At 34.4% G+C, this 12,677-nt stretch overlaps 1 protein-coding gene across 1 annotated transcript in view; it reads left to right on the top strand.

The window, feature by feature from the left end:
• Nucleotides 1–12,677, top strand: part of SLC41A2 (solute carrier family 41 (magnesium transporter), member 2) — a 156,479-nt gene that overhangs the window by 88,956 nt on the left and 54,846 nt on the right. The window contains exons 8-9 of the mRNA XM_011935311.1: nucleotides 6,940–7,087; nucleotides 12,050–12,129. Of these exons, the coding sequence (XP_011790701.1) occupies nucleotides 6,940–7,087; nucleotides 12,050–12,129 (228 nt within the window). The remainder of the gene's footprint in view (nucleotides 1–6,939; nucleotides 7,088–12,049; nucleotides 12,130–12,677) is intronic.

The raw sequence follows: 12,677 nt of genomic DNA, 5'->3' as shown, positions 1-12,677 counted from the left end.
AAACCTGCACGTTATGCACATGTACCCTAGAACTTAAAGTATAAAAAAAAAAAAAAAAAAAAGATGAACAAGTATATGAAAAGGTACTCAATGTCACTAATCATCAGAGAAAAGCAAACCAAAACTGAAATGAGATAATCATTTCACATCTGTTAGAATGGCTATTATCAATAAGACAAAAGATGACAAGTGTTGGCAAGGATGTGGAGAAAGGCAAATCCTTGTACACTGTTGGTAGAAATGTAAATTGGTGCAGTTTTATGGAAAACAGTATGGAGGTTTCTCAAAAAATTAAAAATAGAACTGCTACATGACTCAGCAATCTCCCTTTTGGGTATATATCCAAAGGAAATGAAATCAGCCCTTCACAGAGATATTTGCACTCCCATGTTCATTGCAGCATTATTTACAGTTGCCCAGATATGGAAACAACCTAAATGTTTCTGATGGATAAGTAAATAACAAAATTGTAGTATATATACAATGGAATATTGTTCAGTCTTAAAAAAGGAGAATCTGCCATTTGCAACAACATGAATGAACCTGGAAGACATTATGTCAAGTGAAATAAGCCAGATGCCAAAGTAAAAATACTGCATGATCTCACTTATATAGAGAATCTTTAAAAATATGTCAGATACATAGGAACCAAGAGTAGAATGGTAGTTACAGGAAATGGGGGTTAGGGTGGAGGTGAGGCAGGAAATGGGGAGATGTAGATCAAAGAGTACAAAGTTGCAGTTATGTAGGATGAATAAATCTAGAGATCCAATGAATGTACGAAATGAGGACTATAGTAATATTGTATTATAACTAGAAGTTTGCCAAGACAGTAGTCTTTAGATGTAATTACCACAAAAAGGTGGAAAGGGGTTAAATATCTGAGATGATGGATGTTAAATCTAGTTACTTGACTCTAGTAACCACTTAACTATATAACTAACCATATAATTATGTATGTATGTCTATGAAAACATCAAGTTGTACACCTTAAGTATGTATAAAAAAAAGAAAAAAGTCTTATTCAACTACTTAGAATTCTGGGTATTCTGAAATGACTGAATACCCCCTCACGTTCTGTTAGCTTTCGTACATATACTGAGACTCTCTGCATCCATGCAATTCAATGTGTGCTACTTTTCTTTCTTTCTTTCTTTCTTTTTTTTTCTTTTTTTGGAGACAGAGTCTCAGCCTCCCAAGTATCTGGGATTACAGGCGCCCACCACCACTCCCGGCTAATTTTTGTATTTTAGTAGAGATGGGGTTTTGCTGTGTTGTCCAGGCTGGTCTTGAACTCCTGACCTCAAGTGGTCCACTCGTGGCGACCTCCCAAAGTGCTGGGATTACAGGTGTGAGCCCCCACACCCAGCTAATGTGTGCTACCTTTCTTTTGCTTCTGCTGAAATTTGCTGATTTCTGGTATCTGAAGTAAATACGCAATTTTCCCCCTTTTCCTCTCCACTCCTCCAAAAAAGAATAAAACAAGCCTAAAGCTTTGTTTACCCCAATTGACTTTATTTTTTGTAGTCATCCGGAGTAACTTTTTATTGCTTACTGAACAAAGTTAAAGTTTTTAGCCTGGTATTTAGGCCTTGTGGAATCAGTTGGAAACTTACCTTCTCAAGCTTCTGCCTGCTTCTCCTGTTCTATACCTTTTACTGTAGCCAAACTCAGCTGTTACTGATCTCATATACCATCTGTTTTTTTTTTTTTTTATTTATTTCCTTCTTATTCCCCTCCTCCAATTCATCCCCTTCTTCCTATCAAGGCCAATCTAAATCCTTCTCATTTTTAAAGGCTACATTTATAGATTTTCCTAGTCTTAAGTCATCTTTTTTCTCCTATGAATTCCTATAGCACTTAATTGACACTTCTCTTATGACATGTTTAATGTTTGGCTGGTCATTATAGCTTTTTCTATAAATGTTATACGTTCTCTTATGAGGATATAACCTTCTTAAGGACAAAACTGTGTTCTTATCTTATTTCTTTGTAGCACCCTATAGTGCCATGTAGAAAACAGATATTTAATAAACAGTACTTCACCAAATGCTTTATTGCTTTTGAAAGCACTTCAGTTAACGTGATTAGAAGTTATTCAGAATGATTTTGGCACAGTAACTGTCCACTAACGTAGTAGATTGTAACAAAAAATCTTTTTGATGAGGATATAGTATTGGGGAAACATTGGAAGGATATCTTGCCTTAGCAGAAGGTATCTGGGAATTAGTACCACTATAGAAAAATAAAAATGGCAACACATGGCTAGAAAAGATGTATTTCAAATGGAAATAGAAAGTTCAGAGAGTAATCTAAGCTCTGGATTCTGATATACTTTTGTGTGGCTTACAGGGACAATATAAAGGCATTTATGCATTCATATAGTAATCTTTAAACATATAGTAATCTTTAAAAGTTATTAACAGGATTCAGCATTGGGCCAGTAACTGGAATATGTGTATGTTCACATGATTGTTGCTCTTTCTTTCTGTTTGTGTCTAAGTTCCAATAAGATTTTTAAAATTCCTTTTCACATATTATATAACGCTATATAATTCTTGTGTGTACATGATATTTATTGATTTGAAAAAAATTATTAGATACTCTCTTTGTAGGCGAGATCTGAGAGGCAAAATGTTGATTGATTTTTCATTTTTCAAGATTAACTTTAAACAGATGACTTGGCTGAAGCTGTAAGAGCAGTAGCAATTAGCCTCAGGTTACTGCATTCCTGTGGAGACTAACAAGGATGCCACCTGGTTATTTACAGGCCATTCTAGAATATCTCTGCCTTAATGTGGTGGTGCGAGTAGAATCTAAATTTATCTTGAATGTCTCTATGCTTGAGGGATTTTTAGCACTGTACCATCTTAGGTTAGAGTGATTTCTAGAGTTTCAGTTCCCTGAGAACATTTAGACTGATTATTAAGGGGCATTTAGAAAAAAAATCACAACTTACAGTGCCCATTGCTTTGTTGTTTACATAGAAACAGCTGATATATAAAAATTGTCAATCATAACAGCTACATATTTCAGAAGACTTTGGGGTAAGAATGATGAAACTATTAATGAAATGATATAATAGCGGTTGGGAAATGCCATCAACAATACAAAATGTGAAAACTGTGAGTCACAAAAGATACTAGTTATGTTTGCCAGTTAGGTGGCATCAGAACAATTTGAGCCACTTTAGCTGTGTTAATCTTTAGTTTTCTGTAGTTTGCCTATATCACAGAATCAGTATAAATGTATATGGACATTTATTAGGCTTAACCTTCCAAAAAGTTTTAAATATGCATGTATTAGTTACCTATTGCTGTTGTAACAAATTACCAAAAACCTTGTGGCTTAAAACGATATAAAAAGTTTTTGGGATTTTTTTGTTTGTTTTGTTTTTACAGTTCTGGAAGCCAGAACAATTACAATTAAGTATAAATTCAAAATGAGTTATATAGGAATAAAATCCAGGTGTCATCAGGGTTGGATCCTTCTATAGGTTTCAGGGGAGAATCTGTTCCTTGCCTCTTCCATCTTCTGGTGGCTGCCTGCCAGTGTTCTTGACTGGTAGCTGTATGACTCCAATCTCTGTTTCTGTGGTCACATTGCCTTTTCCTCTTCTGCAGCCAAATCTGCTCCTGCTTCCCTCCTGTAAGGATACCTGCAATTATATTTAGGGGTCACACAAATAATCCAGGATAATCTTCCCATCCCAAAATTCTTGACTTAATCATTTCTACAAATCCCCTTTTGCCGTATAAGGTAGCATTCACAGGTCCTGTGAATTATTACATAGATTTTATTCAGCCTACCCTAATACCCATTATGATATACCCACATTTTAATACAAAATATTATTTTAACCAGGATCTTTTAAATGTGTTTCATTTAGAAGGAAGATGATTTTATGTTTTAATATTAATGCGGAAGTTCATAGTTGGCTTTTAAATTGACTATTTCCTCTTGATTGTGTCATTGATGGTTTTCTAAAAGTAATTCTTTAATTTTATGACATCTATAAAACACCAGTATATCCAAAAAAGAGAAATGTTTGTATCATCTCTTTTTATGTATTTGTAATTTTGGATTAGAAGTTAGCCAGGAATAAATTAGGAATGTCCTATAGAATTATCCATATGGTCTAATTTGGTGGGAATGGGCATGTTGGATTTGGCAGATAATTGAAGTAGAATACATTTACAGTAAATCATTTGGAAATTTGGGTTTTATCATGGTTTTCCCACTTTTTCAACGTTTAAAAAACTTTGAAGATAATTATGTATTTATAGAATAGTTGCAAAAATCAAAACAGTACAAAAAAAAAAAACCACACACCTCCATACTCTTTACCTAGATTCACCTAAGGTTAACATTTTACCCCATTTGCTTTATCTTTTGCTCTCTCTCTTTGTCTATGTATGTATGTATATCCTTTGTCTTTAATGACATTGACATTTTTGAAGAATGCAGTCCTCCTTCCTGTTTTCCCCTCTGTGAGGATTTTTAAAAATTGGATGTAATTTACATGCCATGTAATTCACTTTTTAAAAGTGTACAAATCAGTGGTTTTTGGTATATTAATAAGGTTGTACAAGGATTACCATGATCTAATTCCAGAACATTTTCATCACCTGAAACAGAAACGCTGGGCCTGGAGTGGTGGCTCATGCCTATAATCCTAGCACTTTGGGAGGCTGAGATGGGAGGATCACTTGAACCTAGGGATTTGAGGCTGTACTGAGGCAAGATTATGCCACTGCACACCATCCTTGGTGACAAAGTGAGACCCTGTCTGTAAACAAAACAGAATACTTTAGCAGTTATTCCTCATTCCACCCCTCCTCTAACAATCACCAATCTATTTTCTCTTTGGATTTGCCTATTCTGGGCATTGTATGTAAAAGTAATCATTTGATATGTGACCTTTTGTGTCTGGCATCTTTCACTTAGCATAATGTGTTCAAGGTTCATCACGTTGTCACATGCATCAGTTTTGAATCATAAAGTGCTTAGTAACATCCAATTGTATGGATTAATGAAATGGCCAAGTAATATATTCTATTTATGGATATACCAAGTTTTGTTTATCTATTCATCCTTTGATGAACGTTTAGGTTGCTTCTACCTTTTGGCCATTATGCGTAGTGCTGCTATGAACATTCAAGTTTTTATGTAATGTACAACTTTTTATGTAAATATGTTTCCCATTCTGTTGAGTGTCCATGAAGGAGTAGAATTGCTGGGTCAAGTTAAACTCTGTTTAACTTTTTAAGGAACTGCCTGCTCATTCTTTTTTTAGTTTCTTTCCTAAGGCATTTTTTCTCCTCTTTGAAAAATCAGGGCAGTGATTCTGGGGTGGGGGTGGTAGGTGCTTTTTTCAACCTCAGATGTCCTTCCAGAGATTTAATGTTGAGGGTAACTTCTTTAAAGCTAGCAGGGTGCTCCTCTCTTGACCTGAGAATAAAATACTAAGATGATCTGACCTAGCAGAATAGTTCTCTTCATTTGTGTTTAGTGGTTTTCAATGCATTTTGTTTTCTATTTAGTTCTATTAAAGAGATTGTTGGCAACCTTAGTTGTTTTAGTAGATTGAAATGCTTCTTAACTGGGATGTTATTTATCCCTATTTATTGGCTTACAAGGAGAACTGGGAATCCATTCAACAAATAAAAGGTTTTTTTCATCTTTTAAAAAGTCACGGAGAAAATGACACAATGTAGCATTAGTCATATTCCTTTAAATAGAAGAAAATATAAAAATTAATTTTGTTAGTATAATTATTTTAAAGATGTTATGGCAAATCCATACAAAAGCTTAGGAGTAAAATTTGTTTAGCTTTATTTTAACATCTATAATAATTGCTTATTCCTACATGATACGAAAAAATAAAAATTTTGGGTTTGTATGTGGTTCAAGCATCTTTAATCATAGGTGAGAAGATCTTTAAATATCTTAAGAAGAAAAAGAAATAGAAAATTCAGTCAAAGATAAGAGTTGGGGTAAGGATTGCAGCATTCTGTAAGATCAAAATATTAAGAAACATTTGACTTAGATTAAGTAATCTAAGGCTGTAGGCTATAGGACTGCAAGATAAACTCTGCCTTTAAGTTAAAAAGTACTTACTTTGCATAATAAATTAATTAGAGTTATGGAGAAGAAACCAGGAATAGCCTAGCTGAAATCCCTGATAGTAATGAAACTTTGATCAGCTAAAATGATATTATCAAAAAAATGCCTTGAGATGATAAGACTTTCAATAAGGGATATGCAACTTTTAACCCTAGGGAGATTTACAATTAAATATGAATTGAGAATCAAACTTAGTTTTTCTATTTCATTTTGGAGCTTGGATATCTATTATCAGTAGACAGCCAATATTTTATGGAATGCCCGTACTATAAGTTCCCCTATGGACAAAAACAATATCCTATTTACCTTTAAAGTTAAGAGCACTAACTTTGGTGTCAGATACATATTTTCTTCCAGCTCTCCCTATTTCCTCACTGAATTCTTAAGTTTCTAAGCCTCGGTTTCTTCATAAAATAGAAATGACAGTATCTATTTTATATGGATAGGGAAGGTGAAATGAGATGATGAATGTAAAGCATTTAGCATAGTACTTGGTATATAGTAGGAGCCCAATAAATGTTAGCCCTTTTACTGTTATTGTTCTTCTTCTTGTTATTGTTTTTATGCTATTTCCATGTAGATCATGTAACTATTTTAATAAATGTTTGTTCAATTAATGTGTTACTTTTCAGTTACATTGTTTAATATTTTTGCCTTATCTACAGTTATAAATTTGTTTGAAGTTTATAGAAAATGTATAGCATGTTAATATGTTTGATAGTGTCATACCTTCTAGTAAACTTTGATAATTTAGATCTGCTACACAGAAGAGAGATTTAAATGTTGTCTCTCTCTTTTTTTTTTAAATTTTAGAGACCTATTACTACATTTCTCCATTAGTTGGTGTATTTTTCTTGGCTCTAACTCCTATTTGGATTATAATAGCTGCCAAACATCCAGCCACAAGAACAGTTCTCCACTCAGGCTGGGAGCCTGTCATAACAGCTATGGTTATAAGTAGGTTAGTATTAAAATATGTGTGTGTGTGTGTATGTGTCTGTCTGTCTTTGTGTGTCTTCTATAAGCATATATGTACATGCATATTAAAACAATTGAATTGCCTGTTTTTATTTCTTAGGTTAATTATTTTATATAGCCAATTCATTATTCTCCCAGGTATTATAACAAGGGATCTGAATGACAGGCATTATTAATGAAATCCGTAGACATAAAGAACCTCATTTGGCTACCAGTTTCAAACTTCTCTCCAACCAAAGCCTTACCAGACCGAGTAAAATTTAGTGGTGTTTGTCTTTGTGTGTGTATGTGTGTGTTAACCTGACAAGGACATTACTTGCTCTGAGTATTAAGTTGCTCAGATGAATATCATAAAGCCTTAGAAATGTATATTCCATTGGCTACTTCCATATCTAGGACTCTGATGACCTCAAGATGTAATTAAGGACGTATGTAAAAGATTTAGCTGCAAGCATCCTCATCACCCCAGAGTTTTTAATAACAAAAATAAATAGGACAACATAAAGGTCTTGCAATATGGTATTGATCAGATAAATTATTATATAGTCACAGAACGGAATTTCAGCCATTAAAATAATGTTGTAGCATTTCTATTGCTATGGAAAGATGTTTATTATACATCTGATGAAAAGAACAACCTAGAAAAGAGTATGAGTTTCCTACTAAACATGGTAGGTTAAGAAACATTGCTTTTCCTTCCTGAAACTACTAAAAGGACAGTAAGAGAATAAAAATGCTATAAAACCACCAAGATAGAAGGGGAGCAAAGAGGGCAGCAGGTGAGCGATTTGACAACGTTAGGAAGATAGGAATCAGATGAAGAGCTGTTAACTGAATGAGCAGAATGAAAAAAGCTGAAACCTAACTATCAGAAGCAAGCCTCAGAAACCCAGAAAGAGGAATTAAAGGCATCAAATACATCTGAAAGCTTCAATGAAGAAGATTGTTTGAAAGTTTAGGTAAGGAGCAACTAGATCCCCAAAATCTTTCTCCAGCTTTAGCACCCGTGTGACTGTCCCCTCACACCCTAGCAGAAGACAAGAATAACCTCCCAAGAGGCTAAATCGGAGAGGTTCTGGATTCAAAAACACATGTACATGTGAGGATGTGGCTTAAGTACTGTATGAAAAATAGCAAGACTAAGCAAAAGTCTACACACTGAACAATGAGAACCCTATCCCACTTCCTTTTCTTTGTATAATGCTGGGAGACAGCCTTTTACCCCCAGGCAAAAAAATTAGATAATCCCTGTCTGGGGAAACTTACCAGCACAAAAGATCAGACCTGCAGATACTAACCCTTGTGAGTCCTTTAATGAAAGAGCTGCAAGCCCACCTGATTGTCTTCCGTGAGTCCCACTTGCTGACAAACTCTGCCCATGTACACAGAGAGCTCCAAGTATGCCTTGCAGTGCCCCTTAAACAGGGGCAGCCAGTAAAGGATTGCTCAACATTTCATAAAGGCCTCTAACATAAAAGACAGAAAAAAAAAAAGATACTCAAGGAAAGTACCATCAGTACTTTCAGAAAACTCTTATCAGTATCCTCAGATAAATAAGAGAAGTTATTGCATAATAGCTATTGCATAATATTCATAATATAGGAACAGAATGCAAAAGAAGATCTGAAAAACATTAAGAGCTCTTGGGAATTAAAAAATACATAAATAGCAGAAACAAACAAATTCTGTAGAAAAGTTCGAAGTTACAGTAGAGGAACCCTCCTGAAGAGCAAACCGTGAAGCAAAGAGATAGACAATAGGAGGTGAATGATAAGGAGAGAAAATTATCAAATAAATAATACAAGAAAATTCCCAGAACAGAAAAACATGAGCTTCATGATGGAAAGGGCCCACTAAGTACCCAGTGCAATAAATTAAAGTAGGAGGGACCCAAATCAAAGCATATCATCATGAATCTCAAATGTTTCCAGAGAAAAAATAAGTTACATATGAAGCACTGGGAACCAGAATTATGTCCCATAGCAACACTAAAATGATTTCTTTGAAATTCTGAGAGAAAATTATTTTGAACATAAAATATAGTCACAGTATCAATCACGTGTAAGAGAAGACTAAAGAAATTTTCAGACAGGCAGGATCTCATGGAATTTACTGCCCCTCTACCCTTTTGTATAAAGCTGAAAGGAGGTGTGGTCTATCAAAATTAGGAAATAAATCAAGAAAGATAATACAGGAAAGAAGAAATCTATTCTGTGGCAGCATGTGGTTCATTTTTCTGTAATGTAGATTGCTTTTTTTCCTGGAGGATTCAGGCAACAGGATCCCACAAAATACTGGGATTTTGTTATAGTACATAGACCAAGATCCAAGGAGGTATTGGAGGGAAGGTACAGGATGACAGCTCTGCATCAGGCCTAGACAGGCAACCATCCAGATTGGCAGGAGGACAGGGGCTTAAGGAGGGAGGTCTCTAAGGAAAAAAAAGAAAAGTAGACTTGATGAGTTTGACTGCATTGAAAGGTACTTCATAAACTTAGTTACACATGTGAAACTGAATTAGTAATAGGTACCTAAAAAGTGAAGAAAAATATGAGGCAAAACAAAAAGGGTAAGTGAAGATATCTAATAATACACTCTGTGGCTCAGCTATGAATAATGAAATTACCATTGTTATAATAAAGTCAACCCTAAGTATTTCACCAGAAATTATAACCAGATTAGCAGGATGGGAGGAGGAAGGGATTTGGGACGGGATCAAAGTGGGGAGGGAAGTGTAAGAGAGGTCAAATACTCATCTGCCATAGTAGGAAGTCATTTGCTAAATGTCTAAAATTTAAAATGAAGAAATAGCATTATAAGCATGTTATTTAGAAAAATTAAATGCCAGAAGAAACTACTAAAGAAGTTAAAAAGAATTTCTAGTAGAGAGAAGGACCTGGAGGTGAGGCTAGGGACTATTGTTTTATTATAAACTTCATGGTACTTTTACATACCTCTTTTTTTTTTTTTAAGAGATTGTGTCTCGCCGTGTTTCCCCAGCTGAAGCACAGTGGCTTGATAGTAGTTCACTGCAGCCTCAAACTCCTAGGCTCAAGCAACCCTCCTGCCTCAGTTTCTTGAGCAGCTGGGACTACAGGCATGCACCCACCCAGCTAATATTTTTACTCTTTTGTAGAGACAGGGTCTTGCTGTGTTGACCTGACTGGTCTTAAACTGCTGGTCTCAAGCAATCCTCTCACTTCGGCCTCCCAGAGTGCTGGGATTACAGGCATGAGCCACCATGCCGGCTGTACTTTTACTTTTTTAATGACATACATCTGCATGATAAAAATAAAATTTAGTAAAAGCAAATAAAACTACTTTTATCATTTAATTTTTATTTAAAAAATGTATATAGTAAAAACGCTGGGTTGTGGAGATGTCGGTCAATGGTTAACCAAAAATTTTGGTTAGAGGAACATGTTCAAGAGATTTATTGTACAACATAGTGATGATAGTTTATAACGGTGTATTGTATTCATCAAAATTGCCAAGAGATTTTAGGTGTTCTCACCACAAAAAATAAGTATGTCAAGTAATGCATAAGTTAATTAGCTCAATTTAGTCATTCCACAATATATACATATTTCAAAACATGTTGTATAGGATAAATATATGCAATTTTTATTGTCAATTTAAATAAGTAACAAAATATGTAAGTAAAAAATGTCTAGAAGCCTATATAACAGCATACTAACAGTGTAACTCAATGATGTAACTAGGGTTGGTTTTTACTTTATTCATTTTGTCTTTTCTAATTTTTTCTATAGTAACTTTTATCACTGGGCTTAACAGGAATCTTAAAAAATGTATTTTTAGCAATTGTTGTTATGTTATATCCACAACAGGATCTATATATTCTGTCAGAGAGGTTTATTTTTTGACTCATAACTAGTTTGTTCTTGAAATATGTACTTTGTTCTTTTAATTAGGGCTTAAAATGTTAAAATATTTCTAAAGAGGACTATTTTGGGGCTCTACAGTGTACCTCTTTAATAAGAACGCCTACAGTTTAGGCATATTAAGACATAATTCATTTATTTACGAAAGAATTAAAATAATAAAGATTTGATACATTTTTAATGTTAACTATCAGGTAAGAACATTTGATCTGCTATTTTGGCAATCAATCCCATTCTGTGACAGCATGTAGTTCATTTTGTTGTAATGTGGATGGCATTTTTCTAGAAGATTTGGGCACAGGATCCCATGGAATATTAGGACTGGCAATGTTTTATACTACATAGACCCAGAAACTGATGTTAACCACTTGATAATGGCCTTGGAAACTTAAAAAAATCTCCAAGTTCCACTGACACATTGAGAGTATACGGCTTGCTACCATATAACGATATGTTAGTTTTCCAGATTTCTGTTCTCAAGATCAGCTCTTTCTGTAGCAATAACTCATTATTTTAATTTGCCAGTAATAAGACACATCCTAACAATATCTAGTTTTAACACAATAAAAATAACTTATTTTATGCCTTATTTATTTCAAATATGAAAACATACTTTTTTAAAATTATTTTTTAAATTATGAGAGTGATCAATGGCATGGTTTTAAAAAATTAATAAGCACAGAAGAATATAAAATGACCGTCAGTCCCCTGTCACCCTCACCCCCAGAAATAGACATGGTTAATAATTTCTTGTACGCTGTTCACCGACATTTTAATGCATTTAAAGCATATGCTTTTTCTTTTCACAAGTCGCATATCTTAGACATCAGAATTCTGAAATTTGGGGCTAAAGCTTATGCCATGTTTTATTTTCAACATTTTACTGTTGACATTGATTTTTACTTTGAATATTTTTCTTTTTGCTCTATCTTTAAAATGTGTGAATATTTTATTTTAAAAAGGAGGGGTGTCTGTATGTACAGAATAACTTGAAGTATATTCTGTTTCCTCTTCTCTAAATTGTATAATTTTATCGCTTTCAGCATTGGAGGCCTTATTCTGGACACAACTGTATCTGACCCAAACTTGGTTGGGATTGTTGTTTACACGCCAGTTATTAATGGTAAGAATTAGATACACTGTTTCCTGATAATATCGAATCTTGTATACTCTTAGGTAATATTAGGAGTCTTAGGGCTCAGATTCAAGAGGTCTGTACTCCTATCCAACCATTCTCCCTCCAACTGTAAGTTGTTGCTCACGGTGAAAATGATGTTCCCAGATCTCAGTAGGTGGAATACATTTCTGAAAAGTCCTCTTTCTTAATCTTATCATGAACTACTAGTTTGAGAGTCAGGGATACCTGACTTAAGATTAATGTGGCAAAATACATTTCAGATTTTGTTTATTATTTACATTGAGATTATCTGCTATCGTATATTGTTCTGTTGTTCCTTTTGTCAATTTTTGTGGATAAATTAGAGACAGCTGGGTTTAAACATTGCTTGAGTCCATTCAGTTCATTAAAATCTGGGGTGGGCACAGTGGCTCATGGCTGCAATCCCAGTGCTTTGGGAGGCCTCAATAGGCGGGTCGCTTGAGGTTGGGAGCTTGAGGCCAGGGCAACATAGTGAGACCCCCATCTCTATAAAAAAATCAAAAATTGCCGGG

This window comes from Colobus angolensis, unplaced genomic scaffold (genome assembly GCF_000951035.1).
Source record: "Colobus angolensis palliatus isolate OR3802 unplaced genomic scaffold, Cang.pa_1.0 Scaffold10, whole genome shotgun sequence".
Classification (NCBI taxonomy): Eukaryota; Metazoa; Chordata; class Mammalia; order Primates; family Cercopithecidae; genus Colobus; species Colobus angolensis.
The sequence above is the reverse complement of the archived record's forward strand: the minus strand, read 5'-3'. Positions and strand labels throughout refer to the sequence as shown.